This window comes from Pipra filicauda, unplaced genomic scaffold, assembly GCF_003945595.2.
Source record: "Pipra filicauda isolate LSUMZ 115617 unplaced genomic scaffold, ASM394559v2 scaffold141_size4267151_pilon, whole genome shotgun sequence".
Lineage (NCBI taxonomy): Eukaryota > Metazoa > Chordata > Aves > Passeriformes > Pipridae > Pipra > Pipra filicauda.
The window spans coordinates 1,490,233-1,509,809 of NW_024103896.1; the positions used below are offsets into that span (position 1 = coordinate 1,490,233).

The 19,577-nt window shown below is 38.4% G+C and overlaps 1 protein-coding gene across 2 annotated transcripts in view; it reads right to left on the bottom strand.

Moving 5' to 3' along the window:
• The window catches only part of TMEM135 (transmembrane protein 135), a 172,628-nt gene that overhangs the window by 14,747 nt on the left and 138,304 nt on the right, over positions 1 to 19,577 (bottom strand). For both annotated transcript variants that reach the window (XM_027744610.2, XM_027744609.2), the window contains 3 exons: positions 4,453 to 4,494; positions 2,605 to 2,751; positions 429 to 498 (listed from right to left, as the gene is read on the bottom strand). In XM_027744610.2, the coding sequence (XP_027600411.1) occupies positions 429 to 498; positions 2,605 to 2,751; positions 4,453 to 4,494 (259 nt within the window). The remainder of the gene's footprint in view (positions 1 to 428; positions 499 to 2,604; positions 2,752 to 4,452; positions 4,495 to 19,577) is intronic.

Below are 19,577 nucleotides of genomic sequence, written 5' to 3' on the forward strand. Positions count from 1 at the left end.
AAATAAATGACTGGGGGAACGAGCCCAGTGCCCGGCAGCGACGTGCCAGAGCTGCGCAGCTGCACGTGAATGGGGGCCGCCTGCCACAGCAGCACATTCCAGGTGCTTTATTTAGGGGGGAGTCACAAGTGGGCTCAGCCGTGAAGTGCATCACATAGTTAAACAAGAGCCTTGCTTACTAGTCCATTTTTTCCCACACATTTTATGTTACTCATTCACTACAGCTAATCTGAAAGACCAGAGAACTTTAACCCCACCACCACCTCATCCTAAATTGAGAAAATCTGTTTTCAGGCTTGTCACATTTTCAATAGAAGAAGAATGAGTAACAGGCTCCTTTCTCACTTCCTAAGCACATGCTTTTCCTGACTACAGACTTTTACCCTGTCCTTGCCAGAGTTTGTCAATCGAATTTTTTCTGCACTTACTTTAATACAGTATGAGATGCAATTATCTCCATAGTGTTTACAGCATCTATGCCTCGGGCCATGTTTGCACCTGCAAAAAGCATAATGAAACACGTATTAACTCATAGCTGTTTTCAGCGTCAGTGACAGGAGAATTCATAAATTTTTCTTGCCTAAAAATACATACAGTGCTATTTGCCCAGTGCTCATTCTCCCCATTACCCCACTGAAGGGCACTGTGAACTTTTATGATGCCATAAAAGGACAATAAAAACTAACAATACTTTAGTTGTATACCAAGAAAAGGTGTCTGCACACTTATTTGGATCCAATCTCTTGCCATGCTACATTAAATGCTAAATTAAAGGACAGATTTTCTGCTGTGGTCAACAAGGAGAAGTGACATGACTTTCCTGGTTTGTCTCTGCTCCAGGGTTCTAGAAGGATATGTGACCAAGCATCTGTTACCTGCATCCTTACATCTTTCATACCATTGTAAGGTTCACTGAAGGGCAATGCAGAACATAGAAACACACATAGATACCCTGTGAGACTTCTCTCAATCACAAGCCTTTCACTTTTTGGCTCTTTCTTCTACAATGTGGATTTTTATGTAGCTCCTCCTTTGGACTGAGAATTTGACCTTGAGCATTTAAAAGAGACTTGCTTGGGATGTTGGGATGTGTGGATTATACAGTTTCTAGGCCTGTATTATGTAGCATTAAAAGAAGTAATGACATACCTGGTCTGAACATTATATTTTGCTATATCCAAGTATTTTAGCTTTAATGTAAAATAAATTACACAATTTATATACTGTGTCAAATATCTTGGAAGTTCTGAATCGTGTACTATAAAGTCTAATGGCCATAAATCATCTGTGAGGTCAGTTTATGCAGCAAAAATTGTAATGAGAATGTGCTCAGGTTACAGGCATTTAGACTCAATTATACTGAAAAGAACCATATGGAAGAGAAACCTTTAAGAGCACTGGAACTGAAAACTGCAAGTTTTTTGCATGTCTGAGTTGGGAATTTCAAAACCCTAAAGAAAATATGCTCTTCTTCACCTATAATCCCTCAATCCTTGTATTTAATGAACAGTGGAAAAGCTATGAACTATCTCCAGCAAACTGAAAAAGAGGTATTTAAGACAAAACAGGCATAAGCAACTCAGCTAAAAGAATCTGCACATGGCTGGAGCTGCCTCTTCCTTGTAAGTCTTTTGTTGTCTAATACAGTCACGCCTGAAAAGGCACTGCTGACTTCCTTCATATTTTTCAACTAAAACCTATAGCAAATATACGAAGTTGTCATATGATGGGGGTCACTTCACTTTTGTTCATCAACTGAGCAAGTAAGATAAGCCACTACTCTGAGGACACACTGTGCTTGGAAGACTCTCTCCTGCATATCAGCAGATAGAGAACTGGTCATAAAACTGCTCCTGAAGAGGTCAATGGAAGTGAAGATTCATAAGTGTGGTGTGAACACACATCTAGTCCATTTTTCACTCCATCTTCCCTGCAAATGAATGACTCCTTGTGGTAGATGAAAAGCTATCTGCTGTCACTTCTTTAAGCTTATACTAAAGGACAATAAATTGGATACTGTAGACAGGGAGGGAACCTACCTTGCCTAACTTCAGATGTCTAGATCTGACCTTGTGCAAAACAGTTTTAAACTCACTCTTTGCTTCTCAATTTCCTATCTCCTGACAGTGGAGGCAGCCCATGTGCCACTAATCCTATTTTTAGGTAGTTCTCCTTTATGTAGGTCCCCCAAAAGACAATGTTACGGTCACTTAGGGTGACATCAGTAAGGTCTGCTGCTGTGTAATTTCTCTCCTTAATATCATCACTAGCTCCAGCAGAACCATGCCATGAACTGGTTTTGCTGAAAACTGCAGAAAAAGCAACCACCAGCCTGCATTCAGCATTGACCGAATTTACTCTCCTTCTTCAGACAACTGCACATTGCAAGTCATAGCTATGACATACAGGTCGTAAGTTTTGCTTTCACTGGAATTCATCATTTGCCACTGCCAGCTACCCAGTGAAAAATTAAATAGAAAAACACTTAAAGGCAAAGCGAAAGTATTATAAAGCATTATTAAATACAACGTAACAAGACATTAAAATGCACCATGCAACAATGATTCATTTTGTTTTGTTTTTCTTTTGTTTACTTTGACTCACACTTTGTCCATGAGCTTTTTTGTTAGAGCCAGTATGTTCATTGGCTGTGATAGTTTTTCACAATGCTTGATTTTTCTATCTGTTTTTGAAAATGCTGCTTCGGGTGAAAAAGAGTGAGTGGGGATTTCTTCTTTCCCTACAATGAACCTGAAAGAAAAAGAAAAAAAACCAGAACAAAACAATTACCTAAATAACTAAAAAAATATATCAAGTCCTGTATAAGTCTCAAAGTCTTTAAGAAAAGCTTGAAGTTACTCCTAGGTCAGTAAAAACTCATCCTATACAGCTGCCAAACCCCACACCTCTTTGAAAAGATCAGTCCACCAACATATATTTAAACCTCAGCTAATGGACACAATTGCTGCCAGGAATTTTTTAAAACTAGGAACAAAAACATTAGTAAGGAAGTCCATCTCTCAGACAAAAGAAGAACACTAAATAAGAACATTAAAAGGCACATGAAATATCTCAATTATCTCCAGCAAAATAGGGTTACATAATGGTTGATAATTACTAGAATATTTTTATAAAATATCTGTTTTACAAAATCTTCAAAATGTTTTCGCTCCCACCAAGAGCACCAACTTTGTTTTGCTTGGCTTCATCTTCAGCCTTCTTTTTTCACTCAGAAGTTGATGTTGTCAATATATTGGTTCATCTCAGGTGTAGAATTACTGTGTATGAAGGGCAATGCAGGACACAATGGCAAGATGTTTCCTAGCACTCTGCACTATAATCCAAGTTACACTGTACCATGGTAGTCTTGCTGAGAGTGATGAAGGTATAAAACCTTTGTAATTCAACATGTCACTGTGAATTGGTGATTTCAGAAAGCATTGTCTCTGCATGTTGTCACAGGAGTGTTTCATGTCCATATTTCTGACTATAAATTGAATAATTTACTATTGGGACCTTCTATCATATTCCATGGCTGTAAGCTCTGTAAAATATTTCCTAAACCAACAATGCAAATCTCTTTTGCTTGACTTCAGCTCTTTTCTTCACCAGTGGATTGCTACCCTCCATGCACTGGGCTGTCTGAGTGATAACATGCAAGGCACAAAGATAGGGAAACTTTGTATAATGCACTAGTGACTAACACCAGAGGGTCCCATAGCAAAGTAAATTCTAGGAGAGGTTGGACCACAATGGCAGACACAAGGTTTACTGCATGCTGACGATATCACAAAGAAATATGACACAAACCCATGCTTTAGTTGCATGCTGAGTACAGAACTATCATTGCATTTATTAAACATTTTGTAATGCAGCAAATAACCTCCAGGTCAAAACACAGCAGCCATTTGCTTCCAGGAAAATATAGGTTATCAAGAATCCCAGTTTTAGAAAGAGAGAAGATTAATGTTCCTTTAAAAACATGCAATCGCATGTCTCAGTCCTAAATATAAAAGGATTCCTCTCTTGCCAGCACACAAGACAAAATGGCCTCAAGCTGTGCCAGGGGAAGTTTAAATTGGATATTAGGAAAAATTTCTTCACTGAAAGGATTGTCAGGCATTGGAACAGGTTGACCAGGAAATGGTGGAGTCACTGTCCCTGAAGATATTTAAAAGATGTGTAGATGTGCCACTTGAGGACATGGTTTAGTGGTGGACCTGGCAGCGTTGGGTTAATGGTTGAATTTGATGATCTTAGAGGTCTTTGCCAACCTTTGTGATTCTATGAATATGTCTTCTCCAAAATACATTGCATATCCCAGAAGCTGAAAAAGTTTTACGACAGTATGTTTCTTCTTAGGGACACTCTTTTCTTACAATGCATCTGCCACCATGCATGATTCCTCAAAATCTTGACTTGAAGCTACAGACTCACAGAAGCTTTACTTACTTTAGCGCAGAGTATGTAAATCCTTTCAAGCCATCTTTGCATCTGAAACATAAAACCAACAGTTTTCTCTATAATGGGCTGCTTGCATTACAAAGTCTTACGGATTTAATTTTGCATAGAAGGGCTGTGGATGAACACAAATTTTTCATTAACATACAACAGCACATCTGCAACAACTCCGTGGCTATTCTCAGTTCACAGTTGTCACCACAGCCCTGGGACAGCTCTGACACAAAGGATATAGCATCAAATGCCAGTGCTTCGCTCTTTTATCCAAACTACAAGTGGAGAAATTTTTAAAGGATGGTGACAGAACCATGAGGGTGATGACAGAATATGACAAAGAACTGTTGCTTTATGGAAAAGAAGTCATGAGGAGTTTTACAAAATATAAATTTTACTCTCATGAAAAAAGGCAGGGAATAGTTATTCTGACTTTGAGATAAATTGTTCTACTTTGCAAAGTGCTGATCTCTGCAGCTCCTTACTTTAAGAAGACTCTCAATCTGAAAGTCCCAGTTTTTCAATTATATAGTGGTTGCTCTGATTCTGAGCTTGATTATATATATATATCTCCTTCCTTACTGACTAACAGGGTTCCTTGTGTGAATAATGACCACAATGAAGAGCCCATAATTGGCTATGAAAGATTTAGGTTATTGATTTTTTTTCTGCCCAGGATACGATGAAAGGAACTGAAGCCTGCAGCTGCTACAGATTCCTCCTGAAAAACCATATTGGTAGCAAAGGAAAGAGTAGACACTGATGCTTTTTTCCCCTTTTCTTTTTATAGAATTGCATGGAGAATACATGATGATAAAAATGCATTCCTGATACAATACACAAATAATAAACTAGTAACTTATCATTTCAAGTGCACACCTACTCTAAGAGAAGACAGGACATCAGTCGCAAAAGCTTTGTAAACAGAAGCAGATAGAGATAAACCTACAGAGACCACGTTGTCCCTGGAAATACTGTACCCACACACCCCCAAGAGCAGGTGACACCACCTCCCAGAAGGCATCATGAGTGGTCAACACGTACTAGCAATGGCTGGATACACACGAACAGCAGAAAAACCATAATGAGATAAAAGGTGTTCACAAATGGAGAAAGTCTTGCTTTGTCCTGGCAGGGGAGTACCTGCTGTGGAGCTAGTAAGATGTCTCAGCATTAAACACTCCTGGGAAACTCTTCCCAAGGGTATGACCTTCAACACATATGTTTCCAAGGACTTGGTTTTGTCAGCATGTGCACAGTGCTAAGTATCAGGCACAGTTACACACAGCAACAGAAAATTAATCCCAAAGAGTTCCTCCTTTAAAATGACTGAAGTTAAAATACTGGTCACATTTTTATGATCAATAGGGGTCCAAGGTAAACATATACAAACAAAAATTGCTCACCGTATCTTTAATTAACACAGAACTGTGAAATCAAAGATATGCAATAATTTTACTTTATATGCTTCTTTGCCCATATGTACAATTCAGAAGCTGAAACACTATCATAGCACTTTTACACAAAGATGGACTCAAAGATGGATTGAAACAATTGATGAGTGATGAAGTGAAAAAAATGAAATCAGCTTCGCCCAGAGAGCACAGTGAATCACTAGCAGAACTACAAAGAGAGCCCAAATGCACAGGGTTAACATCTACCCTACTCTATCCACAGAACCACGGTCCAGTTTCATGAGTTTGATTTTAGATCTACAACCAACTGTAGGTTAAATGCCCTTTGAGTTAAGGGTGTCCAACATATTATGCCTGAAAGCTGCCAGCTCAAGAATAGGGCCTTAGTTCCTACTTTTCCAGTAAATTAAAAGCATACACAAACTGAAATGTAAACATGCACGTAAGTGTTTCTACAATAATATTGAAATAGAAAAGTAATCACAGTACGACCATAATGATGTTTCTCCTTAATCATTCCAATGCAACTGCACTACCAGTTGTAAGCGTTCATCGATTCCTTTAGTGCACCACCAGATGTCCCTGCCCAGCTGTGCTTGAAGCGCCCTGACCAATGCTATCCTACAATTAATTTCCTTTAAACATACCTCAAAAAAACCATCAAATCCTTTCCTCACTAATACCGAAAATCAGAAGACATCTAACTCACCAAAAGAGAAAACAGCACTCTAACCTCCCACTTTTTTTCTTCACAAAAAAAAATATTTCTAATGCCTATTCTAATTACATGATTACAGTCAACTCTGTGCAATAAGTATTCAGTGTATTGGAATTTTATTAGCTATGTTTACTTTACTTATTAGTTTTCTATACATTTCTAGAGCTACAGCTATGAAAATCCCTGCAAATTAGCCAAAATTAAATATATAGTTCAATACGGAATTAATGTTAAAGATACAATTATAATTTTTCTGCATTAGCTTCTTACTTTTTTTAATTTTAACACAGCATAAAACTGCAATTTAAGCTCTTAAATAGAATTCAATGAATGCTCCTTGCTGTCTAAACTGTCTTCTGGAAAGTCATCGTACAAAACTAATGGGTGTGTGGAAATATTGCTTATTAAGGGTTTTATAAACAGGCATCCTAGAAAAACAATACTTTCAATCAAAAATAATTTTCTAATGTAACTCTCCTGCTCTGGCATGGCCATTTTGCTCTTACAAATGAAGCAACAACCAACAGTAAAACTGGAAATCTAATTTTTGGCTTTCATCATGACTTATTAAGGTTTCAGAATAGTGGTCTAGAGATTGAAATGGCCTTATTTATTCACTCACTAGGTACACAACACAGCAGTGACCAAGAAAATCCCACACACTGACTCCAAACACAATGCAGAGGGGGTGGGGCAGGGGGGTGACAACCCCCCACGCAGAGAGGCATCACAAATTCAGTGACTGGCCTCGACGGCAACCGCTGAGGTACAATGTTGGCTGCACATGCCACGTTTCATGAACACCTGGCTGCTAATAACTTAACCAAGACTAATGATTTGCTTCATACAGGCACTAATTGGTAATAATAATGCCACCACTAATTGGTTATAATAACTCTTGCTCAATGCTTCATTGCTCAAGGGGTGAAAAAGCCTGCACTCTGCTGCTGACCTGCATGAGCCATTCAAGCTGCAAATGAGCCCAGTACAATGCGTTACATGTGCCCAGCACTGCAGACACCCCTGAGACAGGAAAAACCTAAATAGTGAATTATAAGCTTGTTTTTATGGTATTATTCAACTTGGAAGGTCTGAGATAACGGGTGAATTCTATGCCATCAGAGAAACTCAGTGTAGCTCACCCTTCTACAAGGGCATGGAGTGATGCGATAATGGGGAATGACCTTACACTGAAAGAGGGCAGATTTAGATTAGGTATTTGGAAAAAATTCTTCACTGTGAGGGTGGTGAGGCACTGGCACAGGTTGCTTAGAGAAGCTGTGGATGCCCCATCCCTGGAAGTGTTCAAGGCCAGGTTGGATAGGGCTTTCAGCAACCTGGTCTAGTGCCAAGGAACCCCATGACAGAGGGGTTGGAACTAGATGATCTTTAAGGTTCCTTCAAAATCAAACCATGCTACCATTCTATGTTTCCCACCACCCTGGATGTCCCAGGGACCAAACCCCAAGCTGCAGGAGGGCAACACCATTTTTTGCCCAGCAAGCAATAATTTAAATGATGTATAATTTGGTTACATTTTCCCATCAAATGGGAATTTGTCCCTGGTACAAAGCCAACAGCACCAGTGACTTTTGCCAGCTGTCCCTGCTGGGCGCTGCGTACTTGATCACACAGCAGAAATGCTCTGTTCTGTTCCAGCTTGTGTTTGGCCAGAGCCCTGGTTGGAGCCAAAGGAGTAGAAGAATCAAGGAGCCAAGGCAATAAATCTGGATTCTTAAAAATTCCCCTGCTGGGACAATTCTGGCACATGAGCAAATAGGGTCGATTTTAATCATGCATATTTATAAGATAAATTTAACTTACGACCACACACATTTATTTTTTCATAAAGAAAACAGTAAAAGTGGAATAGAGCCAAGGCTTGATACAAATTATACTTCCAACAAGACACGAACTAACTCCAATTATTTACGTTTGTGTAAGTAAAGAGGTGCTGTACATGAGTTTACTCTACTCTCCCTCCATCCTATGGGAAGGAGAATTTCCCACACTGAACTGTAAGGCTAGATGCCAGCAATTATGTTTGGGGTTTTTTAATTAGTATGTCTTGTCATAGCTCTTCTGAAGCTTTTCTCTGTGACCTATTGATACACACTGCACAAGAAACCTTCTGAGGGAACAAGTCAATTTTCACCCATAGAATCTGTAGGGAGAAAGCAGTTTACAGGAGTAACAACATGCCATGTTTAACAACATCCTCAACATATTGCTTATGTTATCCTTCAGGGTAAGAGTAAATTAGAAACTCCTACATGCAGAGCTCTCATTATGGCCACATGAGAAGGAAACACTGCAAGCACAGGACATGTGTTGGCATATTGCCACAAGAACATCTGCCTGTAAAAAGTGGTCAGGGGGACATTTCCGAGTTAAGGTGTCTTGTTTTACGGAGAAGGGAGGATCATAGTGATGAAACGTGACTGTGTCTGGGCATGCCAGCTACACCCCTTGCTATTAAATCCTTGCTTTTAGGAATTAAAGGCTATCTACACTACTTTGTGATCTGTGCTGATCTCTAGAGAAGAGACGCTTAGAGAGGCTGCTTTTCAGTTGGACTCCATGATCTTAAATGATTCATTCCTCATCCTCTCCCCGGTGTTAATAGTCAATAGCAACAGATGTCATTTTTCTGAGACATCTTTTGCAACCATTTCCTTTCTTTTTCCATGTTCTCTTTTGCCCTTTCTTCCTGCAAGTCGAGGTCCTCTTTCATATTTCCCCCCACTTGTCTTTTAAATTTTATTCTCAAAAGCTCATTTCTTTTTCTTAAAAAATAATTCATCAATACTTTCTCCATACCTCCTCATGGTCTGACACTGCCCACCACTCTAATCAAGTGGGTTGTGGCTACGAAATTGAAAATGTGGAGCAAGCACCAGTGAAAAACAGGATTATAAAGAAATTCAAGACTCAGACACATAATCATTCTGAATCAGAGAAATTAAAGAATTAGTTCAAGCTCAGTTCTAAGCTTTTTTGAGACTAATTTGTTTATATGATGACTGCAACATAAAATCATATTTTGGAAATACTAGTATTCCAAAAGGCTCTGAGATCCAAGAACAGTTCCAAACCACCTAGACCTTCCTCAATATTGTAACTATGTGAAAAATATTACTTTAAAATGAAGTATTTAATACTTCTGGATATAAAATAAGAGCTAATCCAGTAAAATCTCATAAAACAAAGGAAACCGAAAGCAAAGGTCGTTCAGAAATGCGTACTGCTAATATTATTCCCAGTGCAAGAACACACATTTTCAAGTAGAAAATCTGATTTCTAAAAATTATGATTGCACAGGCTAAAAAAAACTATTTTAACTTGTCATTATTTAGTTGTGGTGAACTTTCCAACTATCTGAAGAGTATCTAGATTCTTCTCAGTGACCAAAGAACAATTTGATTATTGTGCTAATTACAGTGCCCAAATCCATCGAGCTGTCAGTGGTTTATGACAAGGCTGCAGAAAGACATTTTGGTCTTAATTTAGATAAATCTGTGGGAAACTGGATCCTAAATATCTCAGTAGATATGGTTATACAAGAGTCTTCTGAATTCAGAAACTACTCGTGACTTTCACATTATCTTAAAAAGAAAAACTACTCTGATTATATATTTTTCTAACAGAAATAAAGTGCATGAAATCTAAAATTGCAGCACCCTACTTGGAAACAGAGAGGCATTTAGATGCAATTCCTCTGGATCAAACCCACTGTTTGCAGCTGAGTAGAACCTAAACACAAAGGAGATTCCTTTCTAAATCTACACAAGGCACAAGAGATCAAAACACAGGAAGCTTCCTTCATAGATGATGGTGTGGTTTAACCTGGCAGGCAGCTACACACCACACAGCTGCTTGCTCACTCCCCCACAGTGGGATGGGGGAGAGAATTGGAAGAGAAAGTAAAATTCATGGGTTGAGATAAAGACAGTTTAATAGGGCAGGAAAGGAAAGAAATAACAATAACTATAAATAATAATAGGTTAGAATATACAAAACAAGTAATGATCAACGCACCAACTGACCAATGCCCAACCAGTCCCTGGGCAGCGGTCCCTGCTCAGCTTTCCCCTTCAGTCTATCTACTGAGCACGATGCCTTATGGTATAGAATATCCCTTTGGGCAGCTGTCCCAGCTGTGTCACCACACAACTCCTTGTGCACACCCAGTCTCCCCACTGGTGGGGTGGGGCGAGAAGCAGAAAAGGCCTTGATGCTATGTAACCACTGCTCAGCAACAATGAAAACATCCCTGAACTATCAACACTGTTTTAATCCTAAATCCAAAACAAAGCACTACTAGCTACTAGAAAGAAAATTAACCCTACCCTAGTCAAAACAAATCACAGAATCACAGAATGGTTTGGATTGAAAGAGAACTTTAAAATCATCTAGTTCCAACTTCCCTGCCACGGGCAGGGACACCTGATGGCCAGGTTGCTCTAACATGGATTCAACAAGATTATTTTGCTTTCTCTTTTGCAATAACGTCCATTTCAACTAATCACCTTTATTTGTGTCATATTAAAGACATTAAAACTTGCATATGTCAGAAAGATAACCCAAAACCTATATCTGTATTTCAAAGTATGCTACAGCCCATCCATCCAGATAGAAATATCTCTTAAAGACACTGAAAAATCATCATATCAAGACACCTGGAAATGCTGAGAGCAAAAATAGTCTGTTCCACGCACCAGTTGCTGTTAACTTTAACATTCCCCCAATATAAAACCTAATGCCTTCCTTCATGCTATGTGTCCATATTCCAGTTTTTCCCAGATGATGCAGGAGCAGGAATAACTATCCTCTTTCCTTGACTTTGACAGGACTGGGATGGAAAAACTGATGGAAAAGCCACTTCCCTCCAAGGGTCAGAAAGGAGGCCCCACCATGTTGGACCACATAACTCCAGGAGAACCAGCTACAGCTACAGGCAGAGAACACACCACCACCCCGAAAGCTGCCTCCTCCAAGACTCAATAGAATCACGAGGCACAACTTGTGACCTGTGCAGATAAAATCCAGAGGCAAATTTAAGGGAAAAAATTATTTATACCCAGATTCTCTCTACTTTGAATTTCCCCTTTTCTGGATTAAGCATTTATTTTCTTTCTGTCTTTACACACAGGTCTTACTTATTCAAGACAGAACTATGAAAAAAAATATAAGAAGCAATTATTACAAAAAAATCTTATCTTGTACCCCACGGAACACACACAGGTTTTGGGAAACATGTCAGAAATCATATTAAAAATAATTGAAGTCAGAAGAGCTGTAGTTTATAAAAATTATACTTTCAACTTTTACATTTGATTCTAGCAAATGAAACTGGGATCAAAATTCAGTGAAATTGAATTTGCATTGCTTGTATTTCCAAATCAGATAGTTTAACTTTTGTGTGTTTAAATAAAACATGAAAGAATGTATCCATAGCATTTCTTTTACTTGTGCTTGAAGTATAAAATGACCTTTTGAAAAGGCAGTGGTTTTGCAACCAGTACATGCAGCGAATATAAAACTATATTGTATAAAAAAAGTAAATGAACAAAGAAAGAGCAAGTAAGGACAACATTCAAGGAGAAGAGTCAGAGCAGTACTGTAGAGGATGTACATTATTTTTTTCTCAACATACGTTGAATGCATCATTTACAACACTTGGAAAGAAAGGGTGCATGGAGATGACAAACAGTGTAATCAACAGTGAACTATGGTCCCATTAAGCTTTCATGTAAATCCAGGGAATTACATTTTAGAAGAAAAATTCTGCAATTCTGTCAAGAATGTGACACCACAATTGAAAAAATAGCTGTTTATATTGAAGTTAAATTACAATACTGGATTCAGGGTTGTAAACCAAAGCTGCTATCAATCAACACTTCTCATCTGAATGTTAATCAAGTTTTCTGTGTTATTGTCAAATATGGAGTTAGATTTCTAGTAATGTTAATTATTCTACTACTTACAGCGCTCTTATTTCTTCAGAGATTAGCGCTTCCTGAAATGTGCAAGCAACTGCATTTTGAGTAAGTGGAATTTCTCTTTAAAGTTCTCAAAAAACAACAAAAAATATTTTTTGTTATTTTAGCTGGATGCAGCCCTTCCATTTCTTTGTGTACCAACAATGTTGCACTGTGGGCTCAGGAGCAGCAACTGAATCACTGAGGTGGCCATGCTCCCATCTCAAAATCCTTCATCAAAGTCCTGCTTCACAAAGCTAATAGAAGAAACCAACATAGGAACAGTTTGGGATGGAAGGGACCTTTAAAGGTCATCTAGTCCAATTTCCCTGCCATGGGCAGGGACACCTTCCACTAGATCAGGTTGCTCAGAGCCCTGCCCAGCCTGGTCTTGAACGTTCCCAGGAATGGGACATCTACCACCTCTCTGGGAAATTTGTGCCAGTGCCTGACCACCCGCATCACAAAAAATTTCTTTCTTATATCCATTCTGAATCAACCCTTTTAGTTTAAAACCATTAACCCTTGTCCTGTCACTACAGGTCCTATTAAAAATTCTGTTCTTATCTTTCTTATAAGCCCTCTTTAAGCACTGGAAGGTGCTATAATGTCTCCCGGAGCCTCCTATTCTCCAGGCTGAACAACCCTAAGTCTCTCAGCCTGTCACCCACCACAGGACAGATGTTCCAGCCCTGTAATCACCTTCGTGGCCTGCTCTGGACCTGTTCCAACAGGTCCATGTCTTTACTGCGCTGAGGACTCCAGAGCTGGAAACAGTTCTCCAAGCAATTAAAAGAGGTGACTAAACAATGAAGTTTAAGATTTATCTGCTTAGTTCAATTGGTTTGTTGAATTTTGAAAAGTGATGTCATTTTTCCACTACCAAATTTTAACCTTTTTCTTACAAGTATTTTATCAAAAAACAGTAACTTTCCGCTATAGCAAACCCCAAACACTCTCTCCAAAATGGGCACAGAACAAAAATAGGAAATGGAAAAAAACCCCTGGAGACACGAAGATGGGAAGTCAAATTGTCTCTAGGGGCACAAGGACACAGAGAAATGTACCTTGATGCGTGTACAAAACCACGTCCACCTCTGCAGCCGGGACTGCACTGATGCCGTTTCATTGTTGTTAGAACAATGAGTCACTCACTAAAAGGACGCACTGTTATGAGATTAAAAAACAAATAATCTTAAATACACATCGGATTTGGCTCATTATTAAATAATGGTTGCACCTGCAGTGATTCTATCTGACAGAGGGACCTGTGCTAAATTTATCGACTGCCAAATTCTCCTCTGGCTTTTTTCTACTGGCTCTCTGCAACTCAAAAAAAGAAAAAAATAAAAGTCTGAGCTTGTTGGAACCATTTTCTGTAAACATACTTCATGCTGTTTGCTGATAATTCAAAATTTCAGTGGCCTAAACCTCTCTCATAGATTGATTGATTATTTCAAGCATTCAAGAGAAATTGATACATTTGATTTTCCAAATGACCCCATAATTGGATTTGAGGGAAATGTTTGGCTGTTTGCTTTGTTTCAACTTGGGGAAAATATGATTAAGAGGAGACAATCCATCTATATTTTTATATTTTATTAACCTTACCTCTGACATTTAACAAAATACATTATCAGAATAAATTTATAACAAAATGAAAAGCTATAAAAATATTGTAAAGAAATTAGCAATCGTTCTGAATGTGTCCTGGCCATTGCTGAGCTAGGATACAGAGTGAAGATCAGGGAGTTATTTGTAATGCATTGACTTGAAGTGAGATCCTCACTTTGTTATTCAGAAATATTCTTAATTGTGTATAATGCAGAATGGTGCCAAACTCACCATGATCGTTACAAGTATTGAGACATAAGCATAAGGACAACACCAGCAGGTTGCTACACCCAAACTAAAAGCAAATGTTGCAAAGTTTGTTGAAATTCAACTTGTATTTCTTTGTGATGATGACTGCCCCAGGCAGATTTACCTTCTGCTCTGGAATTTACACCCACGTCTCCTTCATTACGCTGTGGTATGTGCCTCTGATGTTCATAAGTATCATAGGAAGTCTTTTTAAGACTTTAAAATCTTGAAACTGTGCTGGAAGAACCGCAGAGTGAATAGAGTATTTGTGCACAGCCTCAAGAAAACACTATTTTGAAACCCAAATTTCAGTGCTACCACAGAAATTTACTCCTGAGTAACTCCCTTGCTGGCTTATACTGTAGCAAGGGACTACAGTTTACTCTAACACAGTTTTATTTCAAATTACTACAGTACTGGTCAATTAGATCATATTTTTAGTGCTGCACATCCAGCTGCAGCATTTGAAATAGAAAGTTGCATCATCGAAAAAAAAAACAAAAAAACAACCAAAAGACCAACTTGAGAGACTGGTCATGAAACCTGGAGTGACCTGACACAAAACCCAAGCCTACAGGTCACAGTTGGTGGGTGGAAGTGTCACTTCTGTGATGGACTTCTGGTCCTTTCTTGTTCCAATAATCACATAAATGTGGCTTCTGAACATCTGTATTGCTTCCAATTTTGATTTTTTACAACAAACAACTTTTAAGAAAAAATTAACTCCATACCAAGAATCTCCTCAAAAATATGAAGAAAACCAAAATTAATTACGTTACATGGAATACTTTCTGCAATTAACTAATTTAACCAAGAACATGGGCTTCATGAAAACAATCTTCAAAAAAAATATTGCTGGGAAGTTAACTAATGTTCATATCATTTAAGAGATCAATAAACCCCCCCACAATTATTTCACTCTTTAAATACACCACGGGCATTTACAGCTACAAGATAATATCAAAGCCTTGCCAATTCCTATCGCCACAGTGAGAGTGCCACCACGTCCAGACTCCATCACAGCGTCTCAGTTCTTGGGTTGACTAGGTTCCAGGAAATCATCAACTTTCTTTACCTAATTTGTACAGAACCATTTCTAGTATCTCCAAGACACAAAGCATGAACACGTGAATTGAAACAAGGAAATCAGGAAAATCCAGTGCGTATGTGCTGATATCTCACAACAGATAAAAAGCTTCTGGAGACCCTAACAAGTCAATGACAATGAATGCTCATGTCTCCATCAAAGATCTGTTCACTCAAAATTAACCTGCTATTGGAAAATCATAGAAAGTTGTTTTTTTATAATAGATAAGGCCTAACCATTGCTATTTTGGAAAAACAAAAGATCCTATTCAGCCTTAGGATAAGCATGGGCAATAATATAACTAATAGCATACTTGTGATGTACTCACATCTGCTTTTATCAACTACAAAGTATGCAGCATAATTTTCATCTTCCTGGCAGCAAGTCATCTCATTTCTAGAGAAAGCCAGTTACAGACTGATTGTGAGCCACGCATGGGACTTCAGTAGTCAGAAATCTAACATAACTTTGGGATGTTTAGTTATTTTTAGAAAAAATAGTGTTAAACAATAACTATCGTCCTGTCTGGGAAAGGAGGAATTAGACAAAACCGCAATTCAACTGGCTTACTAAGCAGGAAGGTGCTGACTGTGAGAAACCACTGTATGTAAACAGACACTGTAAGCACCTGGAAGACAATCACAAGAACATGACTAACAATCAACACGCACTCATAAAAAAGCCACCCTTTTAACACTGGGTAGCCTTTTGTGACTAGAGATGCAAAACAGTATGCATCATATGCTATTGACTTAATTCAGGCTTTGGAGCTACAGCGTGAGACATTTTCTTTTAAAAACAATCAGGGAAACATAATCTCATGGAAGATACCTAGAATGAATACAAAAGAGATTAGACAAGAGTAGTGAGAGAGCAGTTGTCAACGGCTTCCTGAAAAACTGGAAGGACACACTAAGTGGTACTCCACAGGGACCAATACTGGATGTCTGTTACTTACTAATTTCAGTAGTGAGAGTGGTGACAGAGAAAAAAGTGTGTGCCTATTACATTTGCAGATAATACCAATGAGAAGAGGGCTACAAGGACTATGAAGACAGGCTGAGAGAGCTGGGGTTGTTCTCGAGAAGAGAAAGCTCCAGGGAGACCTAATACCTAAAGTGGCTACAAGACAGCCAGAAAGGGACATTTTAGAAAGACATTTGATAGGACGGGGGGGAATGACTAAACTAAAAGAGAGTTCATTTAGATTAGATATTAGGAAGAAATTATTTACTGTGAAGGTGGTGAGACAGTCACAAGTTGTCCAGAGAAGCCATGGATGGCCCATCGCTGGAAGTGTTCAAGGCCAGGTTGAATGAGCAGCCTGATCTAGTGGAAGGTGTCCCTGTCCATGGCAGGGGGGTTGGAACAAAATGATATTTAACTTTCCTTCCAACCAAACCATTCTCTGATTCTATGAAATGGAAGAGATTGTCTCAGAAAAAAAACAGGATGCTATTCATCAACCGTATGTGCATTATATGCATGTAGAAACAATAAATTACACAAGTACAGGATAAGAACTGAGAAGCGTCAAAAAGCAAAAGTTGCTTTGAGATGCAGAAGAAAGGCTACAACCTGCAAAACACTAAATTGATTGTCTTGCTTTATCACTTTTATCAAGTTTTGTCAGCTGAAATAAACCGTCTTGTGCATCACAGAGGGGAACAGGGTAGAGGGAGACAAGGGGGAAAAAATCTGGAAGGATGTGATAAGTCTTCACTACTGAAGTTTGCTATAAAGTAAAGGGAAAAGTAAAATCTGTTTGCCTTGTGTTTGTGGATGGGAGAAGAAGTAATAGACAAAACTGTATCACAATATATTCAATTAGACACTCTAAAAATCTTGTCCTAAAAATGTCTAGGAATAAGATTAGATTATTTAAGATGTCATGGACTCTCCATTACTGGAGATTTTAAAGAAAAAGTGAGTCAGATATTTGACATGAATGGAAGGAAAATCAGACAATGTCTCATGACTTCGAGTCTTTTTATTCTGTATTAAAAGGTTCAAAAATTTAGCCAACATTTAACTAAAATGTCCTTCCATAAACAAAACTTAAACCAACTACAGAACCTTTTAAGGAGGTAAGGAAAAGTGGAAATCCTCCAGAACTGTTCTGAAGGTGTCTTTGTCCTAATGACACAGAAGTATCACTGCAGTGAATGAGGATCCAGATGGGATCAGCACTTGGTCAGTCCTTGGTTCCTTCAGCTGGGAAAATTCTCAAAAAAAAAAAAAACTTAACAAGAAAAAATAAATTAACTTTAAATTCACCTGTTTCTTATCAGGATTTTCTTTCACTTTTAATATTCAAGTCACAAATGCAACCATAAAATTCATCTTGCCCTTCTTTTAAATTTAGCTAACAAGCTCAAAACACTTGAAATATGTCACTGAAAACATTAAGTCATATAAAATGGTGTGACAAACAAACCCAGCAGGCCTGGGAACAGAAGGTGTTAGATTGTGCTTGTTATCCAAAAGTAAAGATCAGTTTAGGAGCTTAACTTCATGAAGAAAAAGTAAAGGTGTTGTCCAGTGCCTCTCAGCTATGGGCCAATGGAAGAGGCACAGCCAGGTAAATAAGTCCCCACGAACACAATACATAACTGGAGAAGTGACACAACTGGCTTGGCTGTGGAACACAATCCGAGACAGCTGTATAAGGGCCATAAAGCACATCTGCCACTACTTTTGCGTTTGATAAAAACATGCAGCCAACAGAAATTAACTGTTCTGCTGCTCTGTGCCAGGGACTTTTTTCAAAGTCAACATTTCAAAAGAAACTATGTCAACTGTGACTGATAGATCAAGGACTCTGTATGAAGACATGGGTCATGCATGTACCCATCTGGTTAAGCTGGCCATGCTTTCTCTCCTTTTCCTGCGAGTTTTGTTGCCAAGAGTGCTTCAGGAGACATCTTATGTCTCTGTCTTGCTTCTGAGAGGAGTTCCCTTTATAAGGCTTTAAACAAACAGGAATTGCCAGTGACATGTCCCTTTAATTCCATCAGAAGCACCAAACTAAATACGGCAAACTAAGTAAAGTGTAATACGCAAAGGAAACCTTTGGCCCACTTGACCTGCTAATACTACACATTTTAACAGGAAAGGAAAAAAAATCAGTGGACAAAGGATTTGCACCACGAACTTTCCTTCAGCTCTGACAGCTTTCCAGTGAAATAGTTCAGTTTAGAGTAAATCCAGGATGTTTGGACTGTTTTCTTCAGGGGATTACGTTCCTCCATCTATCTCTCCCCAAGCCAAAATGTGCCTTTTTTCTAACTGCACCTGATGTTGACTCACGGACTGCTCTGGACATCGAAAAGCCATGAAAGCAGATTACACAAGGCTGCTTAATTTTTAATTTGCAGCCATTAGGTGGGGACGAATCCAAGTTCTACTGGCATGTTCTTGGCGGTCTTTTACCACTTTAATATATTCATCAATATTATGTAAACAGTATTCCAAATTTCATATAGCAGATTGTAATTCCTGGACCTATACCATTTTAAGTGTTTATAATAAAGTTACAAAATAGAATTCACGCAGAGGCCAACTGCAGAAAAGATTATTATGGTTTCAAAATTTTACTTGTAATTCAGCAAGGAACTACAGAGAAAGTTTTATGTTAGTATGGCAATCACGAGTCAACAAAATTACACCTAAGTCAGGTAGGTTATTATTAAGTATGCGAGCCAGGCAATACATAGCAGCTGCATGGTCTTTCAATCTACCAATTACTTACTAAAGTTTAATTTTATTCATTAGTTTCCACTGGCTACTAGCACACAACGTTGTTTAAAAACGGTAGAGTTTTACATGTTTCACCCAAAGTACACCGATAATTGAAGGTAAAAAATGCAATTGCTAGTTAAAGAAATTAAAACTATGAAATTAGGTAATTATATGAATGTGCATATTCATGGTAAATTTTACATATATACTCACAGAAGACAAGTTTTTAAATAACTGAAAATAAACTACTCTTCAACAGGGTTTAGGAAACCCCCAGCACTTGTGAAAAGAGACGATTGGAACCGTATTCAACCAAG